Source organism: Sus scrofa, chromosome 13 (assembly GCF_054392235.1).
Source record: "Sus scrofa isolate SSC_HxYL_T2T_F1_AM1 chromosome 13, Sscrofa_HxYL_maternal_Yorkshire_Landrace_v2.0, whole genome shotgun sequence".
NCBI classification, from domain to species: domain Eukaryota; kingdom Metazoa; phylum Chordata; class Mammalia; order Artiodactyla; family Suidae; genus Sus; species Sus scrofa.
Window position 1 is genome coordinate 44,554,080 of NC_139395.1, and position 24,620 is coordinate 44,578,699.

Sequence of the window (24,620 nt, forward strand, 5' to 3'; positions counted from 1 at the left end):
CCTGGTCTCTCTGGAGAAGGCCTGTTGAAGGGGGACGGACAGCATAGAAAGAGAAGCATCACTTGGACATTTCCCCCTGCTCTGAGCTTCAGCTCCCTCATCTGCCAATCAGCCACCAGGCTGGGTGCTCTCCCAAAGCCCCACCTGCACTGTAGGTTCTTGTCCAGAGCTGGGGCCAGGGATGGCTGGGGAGCATTCACTGGATGTCTCCCCTGGATTACCTCCATTTGACAGTTAAGGGAATTGAGGATGAGAGACACTGCACCATTTTTATAAGGTCACACAGCAGTGGCTGTGGGATCTGAGACAGGGCAGGGTTTGACTTCAAGCCAGGCCCAGAGCTCCTGGGCTAAGTTACTCCTAAAAGAGAAAGTCAGCTGTCACCCACTGGGTCCCCGAACCGCGCCTCCTTCTCAGAGCCTTTGTGCCCTGGAGCCTCAGCTACTGGTGTCAAGAGTCTGGGTGTGCCAAGGCCAAGGGAAGAGGCATAACAGTGTGCAAGGCTGAGAAAGCCCACAATCCACCTGCACAGCCATGAGAGGCCTCACAAGCCCAAGAGGGCTTTGTTTGTTTGTTTGTTTGTCTTTTTAGGGCCGCACCTGCAGCATATGGAGGTTCCCAGGCTAGGGGTTGAATTGGAGCTGTAGTCACTGGCTTAGACCACAGCCACAGCAACGCCAGATCTGAGCCGTGTCTGTAACCTATACCATAGCTCATGGCAACACTGGATCCTTAACCTACTGATCGAGGCCAGGGATCAAACCCGCAACCTCATGGATACTAGTCAGATTCGTTTCCACTGAGCCATGATGGGAACTCCTCAAGAGGGTTTTAAAACCTACCAGGGCAGACCCCATGACCTCTATGAAGGGAGAGCAGCCCCAAGGAGCCAGAATCATACACTAGGATCAGCCAGCGACCATGGTGTTATTTTCCTCTCATTGTGGTCTCCTCAGGCATGGCTGGCTGTATCAAGCATTCACTGGGGGCCTCTCTGGCTCAACAGCTCATCAAACCCTGAACCCCACATTGAAGCCTGTTCGCAGGCAGGAGGGGGTTCCTGGCTAACTCCAGAGGGCGGCAAAGAGAGCTCCTGGGGGCTGCAGCTTAACAAAAGAAAGAGACACTGGGACAGACCACTTAGGCCCTGGGAAAGGCAGGAGTGGCTGCCCCAGCCTATCAGCCGGGTGGGACGGGGATGTGGGTTCTCCTCCTTCCCCGCTACCTCTTCTTTTTCTTTTTTTCTTTTTTTGTCTTTTTGCCTTTTCCAGGGCCGCACCCCTGGCATACGGAGGTTCCCAGGCTAGGGGTCTAATCAGAGCTGTAGCCACCGGCCTATGCCACAGCCAAGGCAACACCAGATCTGAGCCTTGTCTGTGACCTACACCACAGTTCACAGAAATGCCGGATCCTTAACCCACTGAGCGAAGCCAGGGATCGAACCCACAACCTCATGGTTTCTAGTCAGATTCGTTAACCTCTGAGCCATGACGAGAACTCCCCCACTACCTCTTCTGAGCCCTCTCAGGACTGCTGGCCCCTCAGAAGTGCTGGGAACATTTTCCCAGCAGGAGGCCTCCTGCAGTCTCTCATCTACGAATCTCTCAGTCCGTGCCAGGGAAAAGTGTGGCTGATTTCTCCAGCCCTGGGCAGGCAATTGTTTCCCAAAGTGAGGCAGCAGGTGCCTGTGGCCACACAGCAAGCAAGTGACACTGGTCTGAACTTGGGGGCTTTCTGATGCCAAATCAGTCCCCTATTTACCAGCCCCACCTGCCCGCCTGCCCCGTGCCAGGGCTCCTGAGACCTACACCTCTGCGGCTTGGCTAAACTTGTGTGCCAAGTACCAGCCTGGCCTGTGTAAAAAAGGCCTGCTGCCCTCTCCCAGGGTGTGCCTCCTCTGAAGAGCATGGACACCACCCTGTCCGCCATGCCTTCCTCAGGTCTGAAGGTAAATGTCAGGTCACAGAGGCACTGGGAGAGAAAGTGGGGCATGTTCGGTATACTGACTTTCAGTTATAATAGGGTGGGGGAAAAGCGGAAGAGAAACTGGGTGTGAGAAGAAAACTGCAAGGATGAAAGAGAATAAAAAAAGTATCACTCTCAGGAAACGGCTCCAGGATTTAAGAGAAATCAGATGGAGAGAGGAGAGTTCAGTGGAAACTGCACCCAGAGCTCTCAGCAACAGAAGCAGGCAGCCACACCCCCAGTATCCCCTGCCGCCTGGGCTTCAGAAGACCAACCAGAATGAAGACCAACCAGAATGAGGGACAGCCCCGCAGCAGACAGGTAGGGGCCAGAAGCAGCAGGAAAGAGCAGCACTGGCTGGTGGGTTGGCCATACAGCACCCCCACATCCCAGCAGCCCTGCTGCCCTCTGTCCAACTCCCCCTAGAGGTGAGCACTGGTCAAGCAGTCAAGATCACCTGCAGCCACTGCGGGACGGCCCCATTCTGTGCCCGGGTTTGCACATCTGTTAGCAAGGAGGCTATGCTGGGTGTGTCCAACTCTGTCAGACTGTCCCCTGATTCATTCTGTGAGAGCTAATGAAGAGACCGACCCTCACTAATGCCCAATTAATTGCTCCTCTGACCCCTCCCCTATCACCAGCAAATGGCAAAAATCTCTGTGGAGGTCATAGAGCACTGGGTTCTTTCTGCTCCAGGGCCTGGCCTTTCTAACAAAGGGCCAAGGTGTAACTCCCTCCTTCTGCAAATAACTTAAAAAAAAAAAAAATCTATGTGTTGGCCTTATGAAGTACCATGGCATTCATTCTGAATCATGAATCCTTTACATACTCAAAAAATAAAATGAAATACATAAAGATACACCAAAATAGCTAGAGACATTACATGGATCATTACATAGCCACTGAAAATAATGTCTACAAAGGACTGTTCTGAACATTCAATAGAAATTTAACAGATAGAAAAAAATAGCCAAAAGTTTAGTGATTATCTAAGAGTGATTTTACCTGCTTTATTTTGATTTTTAGTGGTTTCCAGACTATCTAATGTAATCAATTATTTTTCTGCATAAAAAACAACCAATTACAAACAGAAAACATAAAAAAAGAGTAAACAGCTAGAGGGGACATAAGTGAGACTGACTTCCAGGAGCAGGGCACTGTGGGGGGCTCTGTACCATGTAGCCCACTGTGCCCAGGCTTCAGAGGCCCCCAGTCTCTGTGGCCTGGGGCCAGGCTGTACTGTGGCCAAAGGAAATCAGAGACCAAGCTATGCTTTGGGGTCTTTTTACCTTGGTGCCTGTGGGCAGAAGGGTAGCACAGTGAGCCCAGCACCTTCTAGGACCCTGTCCTTTGCTATCAAAGGCCCTGGGACACCCTCAGTTCCCTCCGTGTAGGCAGCCATTGTCTGAGATGAGCCTTGCTGTCTCTCGCACGAGGGGAAGACACAGTGACCTCCTGAGGACCTCCACACTCACCCTCTCTGATCGACCGCCCCCCACCTCTGTGTCCCTCACACAAGTCTAAACTTAACACAGTCCTAGCCTCATCCCTCATCAGTCTCTACAGGCTATTTTTCAATCAAAGGTCCCCTGAGTCACTGCCAGCCCTGTCTGCTACACACTTTCCAGCCCATCGGTTCCAAGAGCTAGCTCAACAAGGTGGCACCATGGATAGCCCCTCCTCTTCACCCAGTGTCCCCCACACACCCCAAGACAGCTGACTATTCCTCTCCTGTGCCCCTCTTTGCCCTACATGCTTCTCTACCCTCTAACCAGCAGTTATCACATCCTGGGCACGTGGCCATATGTCTGTCCTGCATGCCCTGCCCCCCACAAGCTCCTAGAGACCCAGTGTTGGCACATACTACTCAGCACTCTAGGAGGGGTTGGGCACATACTTGCTCGGAGCTGGATAAAGGAATTCAGAGAGGCACTTGGGAGAGAGCTTTATGGGTAGCCTGGGCTTCTCTGGGCCTTTTAGTGCTTGGGAAGTCAACACAGGAAGCAAAGAAGCTGTGCCCAGGAGGTGCAAAGAGGGTAGGAATGTGGCTGGGTCAGGGCAGTCAACTCCTAAGCACCTTCTGTTGTCATTGTGGCAAAGCAACTGTGTGATGCCCAGTCATATTGTATTGAGTCTCCTTATATCGAAAACGTCCTTGGAGTTCCCGTCGTGGCTCAGCGGTTAACAAACCCGACTGGCATCCATGAGGACTCGGGTTTGACCCCTGGCCTTGTTCAGTGGGTTAAGGAGCCGATGTTGCCATGAGCTGTGGTGTAGGTTGCAGACGCGGCTTAGATCCCATGTTGCTGTGGCTCCGGCAGCTACAGTTCCAGTTGGACCCCTAGCCTGGGAACCTCCATATGCCATGGGTCGAGCCCTTAAAAAAAAAAGAAAAAAGGTCTTCCAGGGGTCTGAGGAGACCAAGTGCCCAATCAGAGCAGGTAACAGGACCACTGTGAGGTGGGAGCAGGCCAGGGAGATTGGAAATTCCAGGAAATCACTCCTGGTGGTGTTTTTTCATACCTTGAGTACGTGCCACTCAGAAGAGAACGTTGGTTTTCTCTGTAAAATAGGAAACTCGGAGTAGAGTTCTAGAATGTAGAAGAGGAAGGAAGTTTCCAGACTATCTGGTCCAACCCTTTCAAGGCAAGCAAGCCTGAAAGTCTACTCTGCCCATGAGGTTTCCTAGCCCTAGCCCACCTCACCTGCTCACTCATGCATCAGTATGACCTGATGGGACATACTGGGACAGGAGCTTTGTTTTTCACCCATAGCTTATGGGGCCCCTCCACACACATCCCCCTGCCTGAACCCCTGGAGAGAGACAGGATGGGCATTCCAAGTGGCCTGCTTCCAGAGAAGAGGTCCGCCCTATGTGGCTACCTGGTCCCTCCTTCCCATACAGCCCATCGGGAATCAGAGAGCATGATCATGAAGCTCTCCTCAGAGTAACAAACCACAGGGAAAGTCAAGCCCAGGACAGCCCTGCCAGGGTCTTGGAGGGCAGCACTTCTGACCAGCACTTCTGATCACAGAGGCCCTTCTGTTTGAACACTCAGAGTACAGAAACACAGAGCTCTTCCAGGAAACATACACATACACCTAGTAACCTTCTGTGTACTTTAGGCTCTGTGCTTGGACATTCACCCCATGTCCCCAACATAAGTAACAACGCCTTGTTGGTTGCCACCACTGGCCAGACCCCAGAGGCCTGTGAAAATGAGGTGAGAGGCAACCATCTCAAACAGTGCAGACAGCAACTCCAGAGGCTCATCTGGCCACTTTCTTCAAGGTCCATTAAAATGTCAAAAACTTCTGACCCCATAATCCTGCTCAAGGGAATTATTCCATAGAAACAATAACAAAACAGGGACAGGCAAAACACAATGTTCTACATACAAATGTTTCAGGCAGCATAATAATTTTTTTTTTTTTTTGGTCTTTTTAGAGCCAAACCTTCGGGATGTGGAGGTTACCAGGATAGGGGTCAAATGGAGCTGTACCTGCTGGCCTACACCACGGCCATAGCAACATGGGATCTGAGCCACATCTGCAACCTGCACCCCAGCTCAGAGCAAGGCTGGATCCTTAACCCCTGAGCAAGACCAGGGATTGAACCTGCATCCTCATGGATGCTAGTCAGATTCGTTTCTGCTGAGCCATGACAGTAACTCCCAGGCTTCATAATTTTTAATAGCCCCTAGATTCTATTCTGCCAGAGTCCCTCTGAGCAGGCTGCAAGCACCCTTTCAGGGGACTGCCAAGACAAGAGGGGGACAGCTCAGGACAGTGTAATCAGAACACATGGAAATTTCACTGTAGGCAAAGCACAAGGTCAGGATGGAACACAGACACTGGAAATAGATGGGCTACAGAGGGATCCTTTTGTTTGGTGGGTGGTCAACAATTTTAGGATACTTGATGGTTGGTTGGCTTCACAGCAAATGAAACTTCTGAAGAGTCTAGTGGCTTCCCTACTCGTAGGCAAAGGACACTGCCTTCCAGCTGTTCCTCAGAAGGGCAACTCTGGCCTCACTCTGGGGCAGGGTACAGAGGTAGGACAATAAAAGCTCCCTCCCCTTCGATCTGGCCAGCTCCATCTCCACCCTGCCATCCCATCCCAGGAGGAAGGACACAAGAACTCACTACATGATGGCCTGGGCCACATCACATAGACAAAGCCTCCCAAGCGCCCCCTGGCAAACACACTCTCAGAGTTTCAGGAAAAGGCATTGGAGCTCCTGCATCCTCCGGGCCTTGCTGCCCTGCCCCACCCCAAAGCACAGGCAGTATGGAATGGGATAATGCCTCCTTCTCAACAGGAACACTCTCCACTCACTGGTCCTCAGGTCCACCCTTCAACAGAAGGTGGAGGTGGCTACTGGCTGTTTTCGGATGTGGAAAACTGTCCACAGAGTCATGGATGTGCACAAGGTTTTTGAGTGAGGGAAAAGCCAGAGCCAGAAAGTAAACCCAAGTCTCTGTGGCCTTGAGGTGCACCCCTCCCCCGGCTCCACAGGGACCAGCAGTTGCTGAGGAAGACCAAAGGCTGTCAGACAGAGTGACTATAGGTCCTGTCCAGGATTGCAGGTGGCTCAGCCAGGGCTCTGGGCCCTCAGGGTACCTTGAGAGAAAAAAATCACCCTCCCACTCCAGGAGTTTGGCCTACAGCACCATCCTCCAACTCCTCCCTCCCTCAATCTCATTCTCTTAGTTCTTCTAGCTGCCAGGACCTTCCTTCAGCCTCTAAAGTCACAGTGGGTCACAGATGCTAGAGGCAGAAGGGAGTTTTAGAAATTATTCAGGAGTTCCCGTCGTGGCGCAGTGGTTAACGAATCCGACTAGGAACCATGAGGTTGTGGGTTTGGTCCCTGCCCTTGCTCAGTGGGTTAAGGATCTGGTGTTGCCGTGAGCTGTGGTGTAGGTTGCGGACGCGGCTCGGATCCCACGTTGCTGTGGCTCTGGCGTAGGCCGGTGGCTACAGCTCCGATTCGACCCCTAGCCTGGGAACCTCCATATGCCGTAGGAGCGGCCCAAAGAAATAGCAAAAAGACAAAAAAAATTAAAAAAATAAAAATTACTCAGTCATGTCATTATTTTAAAAAACAGGGAAGCCCAGAGTTTCCTAGTGGTGCAGCAGGTTAAGGATCCAGCATTGTCACTGCTATGGCTCTGGCTACTGCTGTGGCATGGGTTCAATCCCTGGCCTGGAAACGTCTGTAGGCCTGGAGTAGGGCAAAAAAACAACAACAAAAAAGAACAAAACAAATGAACAAAACCCCCCAAGGAATCCAGAAGAGACAGAGCTGGCTGGGGTGACCCACGTGGGAGCCCCACCAACAGCTCTGATCAACCCCAAGTTTACCAAGTTGTGTCAGATCCCAGGCCTGCCAAGAACACGGGGTGCCCAGACCCCCAAGGGGTGGTTTAGAAACAGCCAACAGCTGTTCAAGGCAAAGACCAGGGCCAAGCATTAGTTAAATCAGGCCCCTACCCAGCTGCAGCTGCCATGGCATCTGGGCCACGTGGTGTGCACCCACTCCCACCCCAGGCTCTACAGAAACCATCCCAGTTTCTCTAAATTTGTAGGCTGAGCTTTGCCCCCACCCGTCTCCCCAAAATGCACAGCTGACAGGCACTTAAAGTAGGAACAGCTGATATGCCAAAATTCAAGGACTGAAAAATATTACGGTATTCTCAAAGAAATACTAAGTAGCCAGTGAGAATTTTATAGAAGCTGATTTATCAAAAGATGGTCATGACACAGTACATGAAAAAGGTTACAACAAAGAAGGATATGCACGGATACACATTAATATGATTCACTAAAATTTTCAACAATTGACAACAAATCTATAAGTACTTTAAATATCAATTTAAATTTAAAAAGAGGCATGGGGTAAAGGTTTATGACAGCTGAGTTGAATCCCAAAGGGACCACAAGGTGAGAACTGAAGTGGCCACACTGGCTGTTGGGGCCCAGGTGGTGGTGGGGACTAGAGCTGGCAGTGGACCACAGACCACTCTGGGGAGGTACATGGTGCTCCATCCCAGTGGGCTACCCTGGGCTGGGAAGTGCTGGTGGGCTGCTCAAGAGGTATGCTCCTCTCTCCACCACAGAACCACCAGCAGCCCTGATGTCCATCCCTCTGGCCCTGGCCAAGCGGGCATGTGGGACAAAGGCCATGACCCTAAGAGTGAAGGTGGTACAACAGGACCAGGCTTGACTGGGAGCTTGTGGGCAGAGGACAGGAATGGCGCTGTTTTCCCATTTATGACAGGATGGGTGGGTGAACTCAGCTGTTCTCCACCCTGCCTGCACGTCGGACAGGGACTAGGGAGGTGTTCCCATGCTCTTCCCCTCCCTCTCAGCTGGGAGATCTTAGACAAGTAACTTGACCTGGGTGAACTGTGATTTTCTTACCTCACAGCGGACCACACCTCCCCCCAGAACAGGTTTAATGAGAATGGCTTTCAAAGCACTGGAGATCAAGACATGCAAGAGGAAGACTTTCCCAGCTGTGCTCCCTCTACAAAGGGAAGCACCTGGCCTGGCCACACATCAAGTCGGCTTTCCATGACACCTCCTTCATTTTTCTACATTCCTGCACCCAGCCCTGAGCAACAGGGTCAGGAAAAACAGGGTGGCCGCAGGTCTCTGTGCTATTGCCTCAGCACAAGTCATGGAGCCACATCCAGTCCCTGTCCATGGCTGGGGCACTCCAACCTGGAGTGGGAGCGAGATAACCAGGGGGTGGCTCTGGTCACCAAGAGAGTGGAGCAATGTCTGCTGAATCAAGCTGACATCATGGGTGTGTGAGCCCTGCTGCACAGCCACCATCCTAGGGACCCAACCCACCAATGAGAGCAGGCCTGGCATTTACCAGCATAAAAGGATCGGGCACTGGGCCAGAACTGGGCCAGGTCTCAGCTGGGATGGGACCTTTCTCCACATGGGGTTGGAGAACCGGTTTTCCACCCTGAAGAAGGCAGGTTAGTGGCCTAGTTTCTTCTGTGATACATGACACTCACTTAGGGTGAACCACTGTCTCTCAACGGTGACTGCCCCAGCTGGATGAAGACCTCGAACCTAAGCCACGGGGAGGTGGCGGCTGTGGGGGCTGAGGGTTGGGGCTTGCTTGTTCTGGCACTTAACAAGACATGCTCCCTGCCTCATGACCAACAGAGTGTGCAACACCCCACCCCCACCTGCCAGGGTGGCCACGACTGTCAGCCACAAATTCTACCCAAGACACACCTCATTGGCATATACCAGCCAAATTGCCATAAGGAGGAAGTGACTTAGGGCTTACAAAAAACAAAAGCAACTGACATGAATGCTCCTTTCTGTGGCCAGACTTCCAGAGCTGCCAGATCACATCTTATCTAGGCAGCAAGTAGCGGGGGGGGGGGGTGTGTGTTAGAGATGAGTCATAGACGTCCCTGCAGAGTTAGCCACAAGGGAAGTTGGCTGGGAGAGGCAGATCCAGCCCAAAGGAGAAGCAAGGGTCCTTCTGGGAGTGAAACACATCTTTCCTTCCCGCAAAACCTGGTTTGGTCTGGTTAACCTTTGGGGGAATGACTTCCACTTGATGGGGATTTGGTTGTAGGGAGATGGGGTAGGATTTATTTAATTGGTAAATTTTAATTTACCAATTAAAATTCTAGCAAGCTTTTAAAATAGATATTAACAAGCTGATTCTAAAGTTTATAAGGCAAGCCAAAAGAACTAAGAAAACAGACATTATTCTCAAAAGGTTTCCTTGAGCAGATGGGCAGAAGCACAGGCAGAGAGGAAGGTGGGTGATTCTCCAGCATGGCTGGTGAGGGGTGAAGACCTGGGGTTTCTGCCTCCAGTCCTGCTGGATTTTTCCATTTCTTCAGCCACAACTCCTGGCCCCAACCTGTGTCCGGTTGGTCAACTGAATCTGTGAAATGATGCCACTCAGTTCATTTCCCCAGGACCATCTACAAATAAGGGAGGTTCTACAAACAGGTTCCTCATCACTAATTTCTTGGTCACATGCTTATTTCTACTCTTATCCACCCACCCTATTTTTTTCCCAAGTCTTGCCCTATTTGCAAAGTTAGCACAAGCCTTAAGTAAAAGTAAATCCTGCCTTTTCCAGGTGTGTCGGGAGCTATCCTTATCTCAGGAGAGCCTCACAAGGGTTGGTTTTTTTTGTTTGTTTGTTTTTTTTGCCCAAAGCCCCAGCACTACCCCGGTAAACAGCAATCACATTTGCTTCACTCATTAAGGAAGCAAGTTTCATTTTTCTCCCCATCTCTCTATTGAAGATACTCAGGTCAGGCTGACTGAGGCAATGTGACTTGTCCCAGATCAGCTCAGAAGGCAGGGCCTGGCCTCAAACCTGGGCACTGCTTCCAAATCCTGAGCTCTCTCCACGTGCCTAGTACCTACAATGTTTAGCAGCAGTGCCCCCCCACCCCACCCCCCAACAACAATCACCTCATCACCTGTTATTTCCCTAAGTCCGGACAAGTGTTTAAAAAAATGCGTGACAAACTAGCTAACACACATCAATGGAACTGGCTACCTGTCATGTACCTACAATGCCACCCTTAAATCTTTCTCCCTGTTCCAATGATCTGTATAAAGCCCAGGTTTGGGTTTATGAGCAGGGGGTCAGGGGAGATGTTTGTCCATGACTCCCCAACACCACTTACCCTGTCACACTGCTGGTTCACACCCCTGGGCCTTCACTGCCCAAACCCTACCCTCTAGGATCCTGGACCCAATTCAAGAGGAATGTTCTCCATGAGGCCTTGTCCTGCTGCCCTCAGCTGAAGGCAGTCCTGACTGGGCACTGCATTCCTCTCAGGACACTTGAGAAGAGCTGGGACCCACGGGGATTCCCACCTGGCACCTGGGCTCAACCAGGCTAACCTGGACTAAAGCAGGCTGTTTTTATCTCCACGGAGCTGAGGAAGCCAAGATGCTCATTGGCTACTGGCCTCAGAGGTCATTCCTCCCCATCCTAGTGCAGATGGAAGGTCGCGCCTTCTCCTTGTTGGCAAAGGGGGCCATGGCAGGAGCTGTGGCCTCAGGGCCCTATGGAGCCTGCTCCCAAGCCATAAGCATCCTGCTAGGAGTCCCTTTGCAGATCTGGAGTACAGATAAGGAGAAAGGTCCCCTTTCCTGGGAAGGATACACACTCTGCTCTCCCCTGCTCTACCTGGAAAGCCCACACCCAAGCCCTGGATTCCATAGGCTGGGGTTGAGTCTGGCCCCTCCATATACGGACCAAGCCTCTGCCCAGCCTTCCTGAAAAACCCAGGCAAACCCTTTGCTCTGGGCCTATCAAAGGTGAAGAAGTCCACTTTTCCTGAAGGCTATGAATGCAGGCAAAATTCTTCTCCAAGCGAAGCCTGGGCTTCCTGACAACCCAGGGCAGGAAGGAGCAGTAGGCTTTGCTGGGTCAAGGATGCCTAGAGAAGTGAAGTTCATCTGCCCAGTCTCTAGATTACCTGGCTCCTGATTATAGGCCAGACTGTTCTGCCATATCCCACTGCCCCAGAAGAGGCGGATCAGAGGAAAGTGGAGGTACAGGACAAAAGAGGGAGAACCCAACTCAATGTCCAGCATGTTTGGTCCTTTGGCTGCTATGAGTGAAGGAACAGCCATTCGGTTGTTCCCTTCTGTTGAGCCCCGCAGAGGGGCTCTTTTATCCCTTTCTTTTTCACACTTTTCTTTTATCCCTTTCTTTTTCACACTCTTGTTGTTTTGAAATAAATACCTCAGGCACACAGAGAGTAACACAACACATGTACCCCCACCCCTACCCCTCGAATCAACAAAAGCAACATTTTGCCATTACTGAGACAGGTTTTTTACCCCTTGCCTTTTTTTCCCTCCAAAGAAATCACATCTTGCAGCTGGTTAAAGCCTTTTCCTAATCCTGTTCCTCCAGGCTTCCCCACAGCTCATCTGAGATTGAGAGCTGGTGCTACTCCATGTGCACATTTACATCTGTGCAACTTCTGCTTCGCATCCCTGACATCTTAGCAGCCTGTCTTCCTCTAGGGAATGTCAGCTCCAGCAGGGCAGGAACTGGGTTTTGTCCACTGTTATCTCCTAGGGGCCTAGGATGGTGCCCTGCACAAATGAGACAACCAACCAGATGTTGACTGAAGAAAAGGCCTGTTGTTATGTGTGCTTCTAAACTGGATATAAATGCCCCTGCCCTGTATATCTCAGGCTGCTTTTACCTCCACTCAGCACCATGTTTGAGATTCAATCACATGGGTCAACATTCAAGTCTTCTACTGTATGACCCACCCACCTGCTAACCAAGGACCCTTCTTTGTTTCAAGGAGAAGACAGATCAGAAAAGGGACCTCTCATAAAGCCAAGGCAGCCCAGAAACTGAAATCCAAGGCTCTATTCAGCAACTGAATACCTACGAACAGCCAGAAGAAATCCAAAAGGTCTCTTAGCAGTTACCACAGAATGGGAGAAACTGGGCAGGCGCCCACCCCCAAACCCCCAAGTCTGTGGTCGATTGGAAAGAGAGCAATGACCTGGCCTCCATCTCTGTCACCAGTGAGGGCCAAGTGAGGTGCTGGGGGTGGCTATAGCCCAACAAGAAACCACAGAGCCCAGAGAGAGGGTGAATAAAGGGTCTCTGCACACCACTGAGCATCATCAGCCTCTTGGCACAGAGCATCTCCAATTACAAGGGAGGTGGCAAGGACCTTGCAGGGCTGCTGTGAGGGCAGTGTGAACACACTTTGTAAACTGTCGAGTCACACATGCACAGACACACACGCACCCCTGTGGACTTGACAAAGCCCCATCTCATCTGAGATCACCTCCTAAATAAGAAGGGCTGCACCTGGGGGAGGGTTCCACTCGCACTGGTGAAGGCAACAGCAGGCTGTGGCATCAGGAAGGCCTGGTCCTGAGTGCCGGGCCAGCTTCCTCTGGGGAGCACCCCTCCCTTCCTGTTGCATGCCCTTGATGCACAGCCCACAGAGATAAGCTTTCTCAGGACATCAAGACCCACTCCCCCAAGTGAGCAGATGCACAGGCTGACGGCCCAGGGAGAGCTTTACATACTAGGGAGAGTCTGGACCTGATTTTGCAGATGCTGTAGAACCACGTCACGTGAGGTATTTTAGGAGAATGATGAGACATAACACAAGGGGCTGGAAGAAAAGGCTGGTGGCTAAGAGTCAGACAGCTAATGGGGGAAAGGGTCCAAAGAAGGTTCCAAATGTAGCACGGTCATGTCTGAACAAGGCAGCCATGGAGTGGAGAGGAAGGAACAGGGCTTAGTTGGGAGGATGTGAAAACTAACAGGTATTGGAGGAGAGCGCAAGGCAGAGAGCTGCATGCGGGGCATTACCTGTGCTTCTCGCCTTCCTCCTCCCCTTCTCTGAGCTGTTTAGTCTTTGGCTCCCCGTCTTCTTTGTCCTGCAAAGGAAGGGACAGAACCAGCTGCTCAGAAGAAAACTCCTTCTTCCAGTCCACACTGCCCAAGCAGCTCACGGAGAACAGGACATCTCAGGAGCCAGGCAGCCTGGCAAGGGCCAGTGTGGCCTTCCAGCCCCCAAGCAGGGCACAGGCCTGCTGACGAGCACAAGGCTGGAACCTCACTTCCCATCCCTCAACTCCCACCTCAGAATTTAAAACCCACGATGGTGGCCCAGGCCAGCCCCCAGAGAACACGAGCAAGAGGAGCTGGAAGGTCTTAAGGGTGAGAAATGATGCTGGTCAGTGCCACAGAGGGCCTGTGCTGGCAAGCCACCCTCATGAGTCAGGAGAGACTGGGGGAAGAGCAGTCACCAGCAGCCAGGCCAGACAAGGGCTTGGACTCCCCTTCCAGGCCAGAGGCCTCTCCAGAAACATCTATCTGGTTCCCTTTAGGAGTAGTGTAACTCAAATTAGGACCAGGCTTGTAACAGGTTCACTCCTGCAATGAATGTATTCAGGGGGACGGAAGGAAAGGCAACTAGCTTGAAGTTTCCATGGGAAAATTTCTTCTAAATCTGGTTCTTTTATCTTCCTCTGCCCCCCCCAACCTCTTTGTAAGTCTAGAAAAGCCATATTCATCAGCAGGAAATACCGTCTTGGGCTTTCTCCTTACTGTGTTGGTTCAGACCTGCCTGTGGATAAACAGACACAGAGAGTGTGCGTGTGTGCATGCGTACGTGTGTGTGTGTGTGTGTGTGTGTGTGTTGTGTTCTCGAATGCGTATGGCTATGCCCCCAGTGTCCTGAGAGGCTCTGAGACAACCCCCAGCCCAGGGTTTCCCTGCAGGCCAGGGCTGGCCCTCCAGAGGGTATCACCATGCCCTTGATTACTGGCTTTGACTCTCTCATTGGAGCAAGTTCCAAGGAGTCATTTGGAAGCCCCTGCCATGGGGAACCTGCTGCACTGGAGATAATAGCTGCTTGTACCATCTCTCCTAGAAGTTTGTTTACACCACTGACAACTGCCTCCCCAAGAGGGGAATCTGCTTTATGAGTCACTTCCTGCTAGTGTTCGTAGTGGAGAACCCGGGAACCACCAGACTGCCATCTGTTGGCCACACACCTGTGGGCAAGGAGACCATGCAGACTGGGCTGGAGGCCTGGCCCAGAGACAGATGCCCCCTTTGCTCTCTCAACCCAGGGCAATTCAGTCTCCTGGGGATGAGGAAGCAGGAAGAGGTGACAGCAGCTATGTGAGAGAGGTCAACATGTGTCTGTGGAGTTGGTGGGGGCTTCCTACCTTCCTACTGAGGGATGGGCAGAATTCGGGTGTTACAGGATGGGGAGCAGGAAGGGCATTCCCAGATGGCACCAAGCCTGAGCAAAGGTGGGGTGTGGTCTGCATAATGCACAGGTGGTTGGTTGTCAAGGCAGGTGTGGCCAATCACAGAGGGCTCTGGCCTGTATTCTAAGGCAACAGGAGTCAGAAGAGTCTAAGGGAGCTTCTGGAAGAAGGACTGGGGGCCTTTCCTGAGAGTCTGCCAACCATGCTGGTTAGGGAGGCCCTGGGGCAGAAGCACTCATTTGGTGATGGCCAAGAGGGACAGGAAAGAAGAGTACAAACTCTTGACTAAGAAGCAAGTTAGGGTTCTCCACATGGCTCCCAGGCTGCATGCACCCCTCCCTGACTAAATGCAAGAGATTAAGCAAGACAGAGGCAAAGACATTCAAACAAAAAGCACCTTCTTAACTGCCAGCCAGTGGGATTCCCTGATGGCCAAAGGTCCTGCTGCAGGAGAGGAGGTGGTGGACAAGGACAGAGGTGGAAGAGCAGCAAGGCTCAGCTTTCCCCATAGGAAGACTTCTTTCCATGATGGCTCTGTTAACCTGGGCCAGCTGGAGGTAGAGGTTGGGGGCTGTGAGAATGGCCTTCAGGAATGAGTCCTTTGCAAACACCATACCTCTTCCCAGCCCGTGAGCCAGGGCAAAGAGCAGCATGGCTGCCACCACCCTTCTGGGGTCCCAGAGACACTCAAGTGTCTCAGCAAAGGCCAAGTTATTCATTAATAAATGAGAAAACACCCACCGATCTAAATGCCATTTTAAAAAAATGCCCTGTAGTCTGGCAGGTGAGTACAACATCAGCTGTACAGATAGGTTAGATTAAAGAAGACCCCAGTCTGGGATGCTGTGCGAGAGCAGGGGTTCAGATACAGCACCTATGTGTGCACAGGGTGGGAGCAAGTAAACGAATGAACAGGCCACATTAATGTGGGGACAAGGTGTGCTCCAGCCTGCCTGCTCAATGGCGACTCAAGCAGCACAGTGAGCGAGCACCCAAGAGAAGGGAAATGTCTTTGGGGCAACCCCAGCTGAGGCACAAGGCAAAGCTCATGTGTTTGGGATGGTGGCAGGAGGCACTGACCAGCCTCATGGCTCCCCCAAGCCTGAGAGACTTGAAGGCCCTCAGAACTGAAGAGCTCACAGGACCTCCTAGGTCCTTAATTCAGCCATGGAGAAGCTGGCAAATGGTCTTCAGGGAAATAAAAGATTTGCCCAAGGTCACAGAATCTGTCAGTGGTGGCTGCAGGTCTGAATCAAGGTCCTCCTAACCCTGGCCCTGCATTCTTGCCAAGGAGATGAGAGACAGTTATTAAGAGAGGCACTTAGTTTCTAAAAATAGTTCTGATCCCAGTCGCCTCACCCATGCTCCCCTCACAGTTCAAGTGCGCTCAGACTAGCCACAGCCAGCCTGGGCCTAGGTCTAAGCCCTGGTGGACACCCATGGGAGGGCAAGCAGGGCCTGAGATGCACAGGGAACCTTACGCACCCTCAGTCCCTTAAATCCAAGTCACTGCCTAACCCCTCCTACACAACCGTTCCCCCCAACCTCCTTTCTTCCTCCTTCCAACCCCCGTCTCCATTACACCCCCTCTCTAATACCACCCTTGTAGGTTCCCACTGCAGTTAAGCCCATAGCTATTCCCTCACCCTTTCCAGCCAGCCTCCTCCACTGTGGAGAACGATGCAGCCTACTGCACTTTCCTCCTCCTCTTCCTAATCCATTTCCCTTCCGTCTCTCTCCACCTTTTCCATCCACATCATCACAGGTATCGTCTGCTCAAAGCTCTCATTGGTCTCCACATTCTCAGGGCAACAGCATTCTCTTCAAGGTGCTGCCTCCCAAGGCCCGAGCACTCTCTGCAGCCCATTCACACTGGCCTTGTCTGGAACACCCTAACACCAGACCCTTTACCTCAAATCCTGATCTGTCCATTCTGATAACCCTAAAGAAAGCCCACCATCTAGCCAGTTCTGGGCTCTGCATCCCCCAGACAGCCTCCTGAGGTACCCGGGCAAGGGGCTCCGTCACTCCTCGGGCTCAGAACACAGGCCTGTGGTCATTCCCACTCATAATCAGGCCTTAGTAACCCTTCCTTAAGTCTCTCTCAGTGGGGGAGCATCTTCTGGAGCCCTACCAGGCCTAGCCCTAAGTCTGGACTAGATCACCTTAACTCCCTTGTAACTTTACTACTCTCTCCACCAACTCCAGAAGAGCCAGACTCTTAGAACATATGGTGGCTGGAGGGCAGGAAAACCTTGGCCTGGACCGGGGTCCTCCCCACAGCCTGCTTGCCTGTCCCTAGAGGTACCCCACATTTCTGATCCCAGCCCAGGTTTCCACACCACCTAGGCCCTGCCCCACTCTCATCTCCCCCAGAGCCTGCAGGAGGATGGGGCCTCTGAGGCAAGACCTCAGGGGCTCTCAAAAACAGCCCTGCCCCACACAGAGTTTGACTGATCTGTTTCCTAACATCTGAAATCTCCTTGTCAGGAACAAAACTTTTACAAATAAAATTAAGGTTGTGCAAGATTGGTGTTATTTCTTCCTTAAATATATGACAACACTTCAGGGAAGCCACCTTGGCCTGAAGTTTTCTTTGTGAGGTTTTAAGTATGGGGCTCATTAGATTTTCTATTTCTTCTTCCTCTCTCTCTCTCTCTCTCTTTTTTTTTTTTTTTTTTTTTTTTTTTTTTTTTTTTTTTTTTTTTTTTTTGCTTTTTAGAGCCCCACCTGCAGCATATGTAGGTTCCCAGGCTAGGGGTTGAATCAGAGCTGCAGCTGCCGGCCTATGCCACAGCCACAGCAATGCACGATCCGAGCCACATCTGCAACCTACACCACAGCTCCCAACAATACCGGATCCTTACCCCACTGAGTGGGGACAGGGATCAAACTTGCATCCTCATGGATACTAGTCGGGTTTGTAACCACTGAGCCACAGTGGGAACTCCTAAATTTTCATTCTTTTAATAGTAGTTTTCAAAGAGCAAAATTTAAAATTTTTGATAAAGTCCAATTTATCAATTTTTTCCTATTAATTGTTTTTGTGTCTTATTAGGATATATTTATCTACTTCAAGATTACAAAGGTTTTCCCTTATAGTCTTTTCTAAGAGTTTTATAGTTTTTGGTTTGACATTTGAGTCTGTCATTCATTTCTGGTTAGTTTTTTGCTTAATTTTCTTTTTGATGTTTACTGTTAGTGTATAGAAATGCAGCAAATATTTGCATGTTGATTTTGTATCCTGCAACTTCTATTTATTATCTCTACCTTTTTTGTGTGTGTGTGTGTGGACTCTTCAGCATTTTCTTTCTTTTTCTTTTTTTTTTTTTTTTTGTCTTTTTAGGGCCGCAGTCGTGGCATATGGAGGTTCCCAGCCCAAGGGTCTAATTGGAGCTACAGCTGCTGGCCTACACCACAGCCACAGCAAAATCAGATCTGAGCCAAGTCTGTGACCTACACCACAGCTCATGGCAACACCGGATCCTTAATCCCCTGAGCGAGACCAGGGATTGAACCCCAACCTCATGGTTCCTAGTCGGATCGTTTCTGCTGCACCACAACGGGAACTCCTAGTTTTCTATTTCTTCTTGAGTCAGTCTTCTTAAATTGTGTCTTTCAAAGAATATGCATTCACACTGAATTAACTTGGCATAAAGTCATTTATAAGATTTCCTTATTAATAGGAATAATAATCTAACTTTTTTTTTTTTTTGTCTTTTTGCTATTTCTTGGGCCGCTCCCGCGGCATATGGAGGTTCCCAGGCTAGGGGTCTAATCGGAGCTGTAGCCGCCAGCCTACACCAGAGCCACAGCAACGCGGGATCCGAGCCGCGTCTGCAACCTACACCACAGCTCACGGCAACGCCGGATCGTTAACCCACTGAGCAAGGGCAGGGACCGAACCCGCAACCTTGTGGTTCCTAGTCGGATTCGTTAACCACTGCGCCACGACGGGAACTCCATAATCTATCTTTTAATGTTGGTGGAACCTGTGAGGATATTCACTGATATTGATAATTTGTGTTTTTTTCTCTTTACTTATAGACCAGCTGGAGACTTATCAATTCTGGGACATATCCAGAGTTGGTGTTTTAAAGATGTGTTTGTTCCTCCGTCTCCTCCCAGAAGGAGCCCTTGCTAGTTGAGTGTGCCAGCCTCCAGATGGTATACAAAGTGGGGGGGTAGGGTATCAATCCACATTTGCTGCCTGAATGTAGGGTGACTACAAGAAGCTCATTTAACCACTAGAAATGCAGAAAAAGAGGATGCAGGCCTGGGGGGAGGAGGAGAAGGGAGGCTGTGGCTGCCCTCCCCACCCAGGCAAAAACAAGAGTCCCTCTGCCCTTGTACCCCCGACCCCTTTGAGTGCTGGGTCTGCCCTGGGTATAAGGATAAAGGAAACAAGAACCCTACTCTCAAGGATCTCATGTCTACTCAAAGGAGCAGACTTAGACAAGGCAGCTGTGCCATGAGCGGGGAGGAAAGCTTCATTAACTATATTTTGTGTACTTGGAGAACTGGTAAGGAGTAAGTGTTGTCAAGGAAGGAGGTAACCTTTAAACCCAACTCTAAATGTTCAATGAGGGGCTGCTAATCACTAAAGAAGGCAGAAGATTCCTGGGAATGGTAACTGCCTGGCAGACATGAGAGCAGGGCAGGGGCAATGTTAAGACCTGCTGCGCAGACCCACGTGGCTGGCTCACCTGGGTGGGACTGAGAAGGTCAGGAGTAGAGGGGGCTGACGGGGCCTTCCTCCGGTGCTGGGGGAGGGCTGAGGCCAGCACAGACTGACACTCTGAAAGGCACTTGGCAGCCTTGAGTTGTGGGAGGAGAGAAGGAGACTAGAAACCAGGCAAGACACTTCATTCCCAGCCTGGACCTGTCTCAGGCTGCGGTTTGTGCATGTGTGTTGGGGAGGGTCGTTAAGAGTAAATAAGGGCTGGGAAGTGCCCTCAGGGGCAGCTGTGCTGAAGCAGGGTGAGTGCACTTGGGGGACAAGGAAGAAGCCCCTCCTTATTCGGAGAGAAGCGGCTGCCTGGGGCTCTCCCTTCTAGAAAAAAAAAAGAGGGAGGCAGAAAAGGCTTAACACTCCAAGTTCTGGTCTAGGTTCCTCCCACCATGAGATCATTACTGAAGCAGCTGGAGACCCCACAGGAACTCACAGGTACAGAAACCTTTCTGGTGCCCAGGCAGACATGCCTCAACAGCTTTGAGTATGCTGGGGGGACTGTCCAGGGAAACAGCCCTTCTGCTCAACAATCAAGGGAGAACAGGCTTCAAACCCTAGTCCAACCCTAAGAAGAGGTGAAGCTGGCTCCAATTTGAGCCTTTCCAGTTCTGACTTTGGCCCAGAGCAGGGAAAAGTCAGGGAGAGATGGGCACGGAGGCCAGAAGCAGGAGAGCAGGAAGGGACTTACAATACTAAAGGCGAGCCTGGCAGGTTTCACAATGTCACCCTGCTGCCCATCCTCCGAGCCAGGGCTGCCCCATGGGCGGCAGAGAGACTTCCTGTTGGGTGCGGCTGGGGCAGGCACTTGCGGGTGGAGCAGTCACCCAGAGTCTGACTCACCCTAAAGACACAGTGATAAGCCCTGGGCCGAACGCCACCACACCTGGGCACAGAAACTGCATGGCTCTCCACTGCCTAGACTGGAGAAGAGGGTGGGGAGGGAGGTTTCGACTCTCCTGGGCAGGTAGTGATCCCAGAGGACCACAGGGCCCAACTCTGGGCCTCTGGCACTCACTTTGCTGCTAGGCCTACCTGGCCCATGTGCCCTCTGTCTGCCCAGCAGGAGGAGAGTTCCTCTGTTCCAGCAGGGCAGAGGATTGTCTTACCCACCTGTACCCATGGTCATGACATGCCTACAGCAGGTACACCCCAGCGGTTGAACTCATGGGCTCTGGATGGGAATCTGACTGGCAAGCTTATCTCAATTTCACCTTGTTGTGTGACCTTGGACAAGCTATTCAACCTGTCTGGTCTGGGCTTTCTCATCTATGAAAGCAAAGACTATCATACCAACATCAGAGCACTATTATAAGAAAAAAATGACCGGAGAGAAAAGGAGGAAGGCCTACAGCTTGGGTGGCAAGACAAGAGACCCTGAAGGGCAGGGTGAATAGGGTCAGGGCAGGAAGGGCTGCAAAGAAGTCTTAAGCCCACAGGCCCAGACTGCTGGCACCTGCAGAGGTCACAATAAGCTTTCACTTTCATTGTTCTCACCAGGCGTTCTCTGCAATCCCAAGATGGGCAGTGTCATAATGTCTCCTTCACAAGAAGACATGTCAGACAAACTGTGCAGGTGAACAGATTCTCTGTTTAGTGCTTCACCAAGAATCAAAAAGTTCAGCAGGGAGGGTGGGGACTAACGTCCCAGAGCTAAGAGGCACTGCTCTCCTGTGGGTATGGACATAAGCGGAGAGAACAAAGCAAAGGGAGCTGGGGCTGGGAGAATAGAAAGGGAGTGGGAGATAAGGACTGCTGATAAGACCTGGAACTAGGTCAGTGGCAGTGAGATAGAACAAGGGGGTGCCTGAATGCTGTGGGGGACGGGGAGGAGTCAGACATGACTGAGGTCCTGACTGTAGCTGGGAGAATGAAGGCGCCTTTGACAAAAACGGTGGCAGTATTTAGGAGACAAAGAGAAAGGGTGCAGCAGCTCTCAGGATTAAGGCCTGATGCCTGCAGTTTGACGATGCAAAGGCTGAGGGTCAAGGTGTCCCCAGCAGCAGAAAAAGGGCCCACTCCTCAGCAGAAGCAAGGCTGGCTCCACCATCCATACCCCAACTGGAGGACCAGGCCATGGCATGCAGGCTAACACACCATCCTACCCCAGATGACTTCTGAAGTCCTGCATGTGGCAGGGTATGGAGAACTGGCCCATTCTTGCCACAAGCGCAACTGGGGAACCACCTGTGTTCAAAGGAGGCAGCAGATAACCCTTCCAGCAGATTATTAGTCGACAAATATGCCCTGGCTCCCTTGTGCTAGGTACTCCACACCAGGTACCCAGGACAAAAAAAAAAAAAAAAAAGTAGGCACCTAGTGTTCACAGACCAGTGTGGGGACTCAGCTCAAGTCCATGCACAGGATTCCAGAGGTCTGTGATCAGACACACACACAGGCCAGGTGTTAAAGAGGCTCATTTTTCTGGAGTAAGAATCCACAGCTCTTCAGATTCTCAAGGGGGCAGTGACCCAGAGGAGAAAAGGAAGGTGACAACAGCATGATGAGGAGGGGGGTTCTCTGTGTGGCACAGGAGGTGACTGGAAAGGCTCTCCAAAGGAAGTACCACCTGTCTTGCATTTTAAAAGCTGAGTGGGAGCCAGAGCTGGGGGAAGGGCAGTAGAAGGAATAACTAGTAACGTATGCTTTCGGAGGCTTGCAAGGGCCCTGGCACCGCCCCTCATCCCCTGAAGGAAAGCCCTAGGAAGATCACAACCAGGGCAGGGCAAAGACCAATCTCCTCATCCCTTCCTTCACACATAACCAGCCTGCACCAGTTCCTCTGGGCAGCCAGGAAAGGCTCCCAACTCCCATCCAGCCCATCTGTAGGAGGCGCTGTGATATGTACGGAGCTGGGCAGCAGGACTGGACAGGAAAACCACTCTCCACTGCTTACCAGTGATGGGACTATGGGCAACAGCAGGACCTCTCTGAGGCTCTGCTCCCTCCCCTATTAAAGTGGGGCTAGTACTATATCAGCAGGGTGTTTGAGAATTAAGGCTAACCTGGATCCGCCACCTAGTGAAGGACCCCAGATGACACCCACTGTGGAAAAGAACCTGCTGGCATCCTGAGGTGTTTCGAGTCCTGCCATCCATCGGTGACAAGCCTGACTCTTGGTTCATTCTCTTGGGGAAACCAGACATTCCCTCTCCTCCCCCCTGTTCCTATCCTCTTCCCTGACCCCTCAAAAAAACTCCAAGAAAATGAAAAGCCAGGTGAGCTCTGGGAACCACAGACAACAGTGAAACTGATCCACATCTGACATTTTTTAAACACAGTAAAGTGGGAATGGAATGCACTGTCTTTTTCTGATAGTGTTTCTTTATTTTCTGCCAAGTTTTTATAAATAACAAACTTATTACTTTTTAAAACTGAGACTCAAATTAAGAATGACCTGTCTGATCCCCTTAGCGGCTCCAGGATATAAGAGTGGACATCACATCTGTGAGGCTTCCCTACAAAAACGTTATATCCTGCACCCACCACAAAACTCCATGGCAACTGAAAGACAGTTGATGGATTCAGCACTTATCCCTGGCTGTGCAAGCTGAAGATTACACCCCTTCTTAGCAGAAAAGTGTCTTTCCCAGGCAGGCCCTCTAATGAAAACCATCCCAGACATTTGATTTTATACGGATTTGCCTGCGTAAGATTTTGTCATCTGTCTCCCCTCCTAGATTCAGGCTTCAAGAGGCCTGCCCATAACTTCTCTAGCAGCTGGCACATGACAGCAGCTGGACCAACAGCGAATGAATGGACAACCTGAGGGGAGGAAGGACGCCTAATATCTCCCTTTACAGACAAGGTTCTCCTCCCCACGTTGTCTGAGCCTCCAAACAGTGCCTGTGCATCAGGCATCACTAGGCTTGCCTCATGGACATGGGGACTGAGGCAGTGACACCTAACTCAGGTCTGTGCAGGTTGGACCCCACACTCTTTCTGTCAGTTTGAGGACACAGACACTTGGAAGCTCAGTTCCCTGCTACTACGTATGTGGTTCCTTCTACCAACACATCTGCTTGTTCACCCCATAGCTGTCTGCTCTCTCCTCCCCCCGACAATTACCTGCACCTCTGCTTCTTTCCTGAAGAATGAGGGCAAAAATCCCAACCATGCCCACCTCCTAAGAGTGTGGTAACCTAACCAGGTTCCATAAAATTAGATTTCCCAATAGAAAGTGAACTCTGGGGAGGGTGGACCCAATTGTCATTCATCTCTGTTCTACTGTATTCATAGCAGTCATATCAGTATGCCAGACAATTGATTATTCAAGTAACTGGAATAATATTATTTAATTAATTGGCATAAAAATTTAATAAGGTCAATAGTGCTTTCTCCTTTCACAGATAAGAAAACTAGAGACCCAGTACTATTAATATTAAGCAATCAACCCAGAGTCACACCATTCAAGGTTCCCACGGCTCAATGGTTAGGTGGACCTTAAGCCTACGCAGCTCCCCCACAAAACCCAGCCCTCTGCTCAGACCCTGCTCCCACCCCACCTCAAACACACAGGTGGTCTCACTGGCATCTAATAGCACTCAGTATCCATCATAGGGCTCACATTTCTTCCTGGTGTCATTTCAGAGACACAACTGAACAAACCTGGAGCCCCAGATATGGCCATTTCTGGGCCAGGAACTCCAATTCCAGGAAAGCATCAAAGGAGATAAAAGAGCATTAAGGTGAAAGAGTTGTTCATAGCTGTGTTTCTCATAACAGGGAGAAATGGAGCCATGGGGTGGATGTGACCTGCCAGTAACAGTGAGGCAGGCCAACTGCTCATGCAGCTGGCCAGAGTGGTCACTGAAGTAGCAACCTGATGAGCAGAACCTTTAGAACAGGACTTTCAGGGGCATGGAGCCCACACACTTAACCATGAATGAAACCATGGGAACACCTTACACAGACCGGTCACAGACTTCACAGGTTCACACAACAAGACTGTGGGCAGTACTTCTTCCATTTCCTTCAATTCTGTCATCAAAATGATTTAATAACAAAGTGATTTTAAAACAAAAGCAACATGAGGAACGCAGCTACCTGTGGCTCATTGTCTCAACTGTGCTCATACCCTAAACAGACTCTCCTGACCTTCACCTGGCTCAACTGAAAAGCAGGAAACCATGGGTGGCCCTCAGG

The 24,620-nt window shown here is 50.9% G+C and overlaps 1 protein-coding gene across 2 annotated transcripts in view; it reads right to left on the minus strand.

Annotated features, from left to right (window-relative positions):
* The window catches only part of CCDC12 (coiled-coil domain containing 12), a 59,129-nt gene that overhangs the window by 8,492 nt on the left and 26,017 nt on the right, over positions 1-24,620 (minus strand). Inside the window, exons 2-3 of one of the 2 annotated variants that reach the window (XM_084988379.1) lie at positions 15,144-15,297; positions 13,335-13,402 (exon numbers count right to left, since the gene is read on the minus strand). In XM_084988379.1, the coding sequence (XP_084844505.1) occupies positions 13,335-13,402; positions 15,144-15,297 (222 nt within the window). The remainder of the gene's footprint in view (positions 1-13,334; positions 13,403-15,143; positions 15,298-24,620) is intronic. The other variant, XM_084988380.1, reaches the window with a different exon arrangement.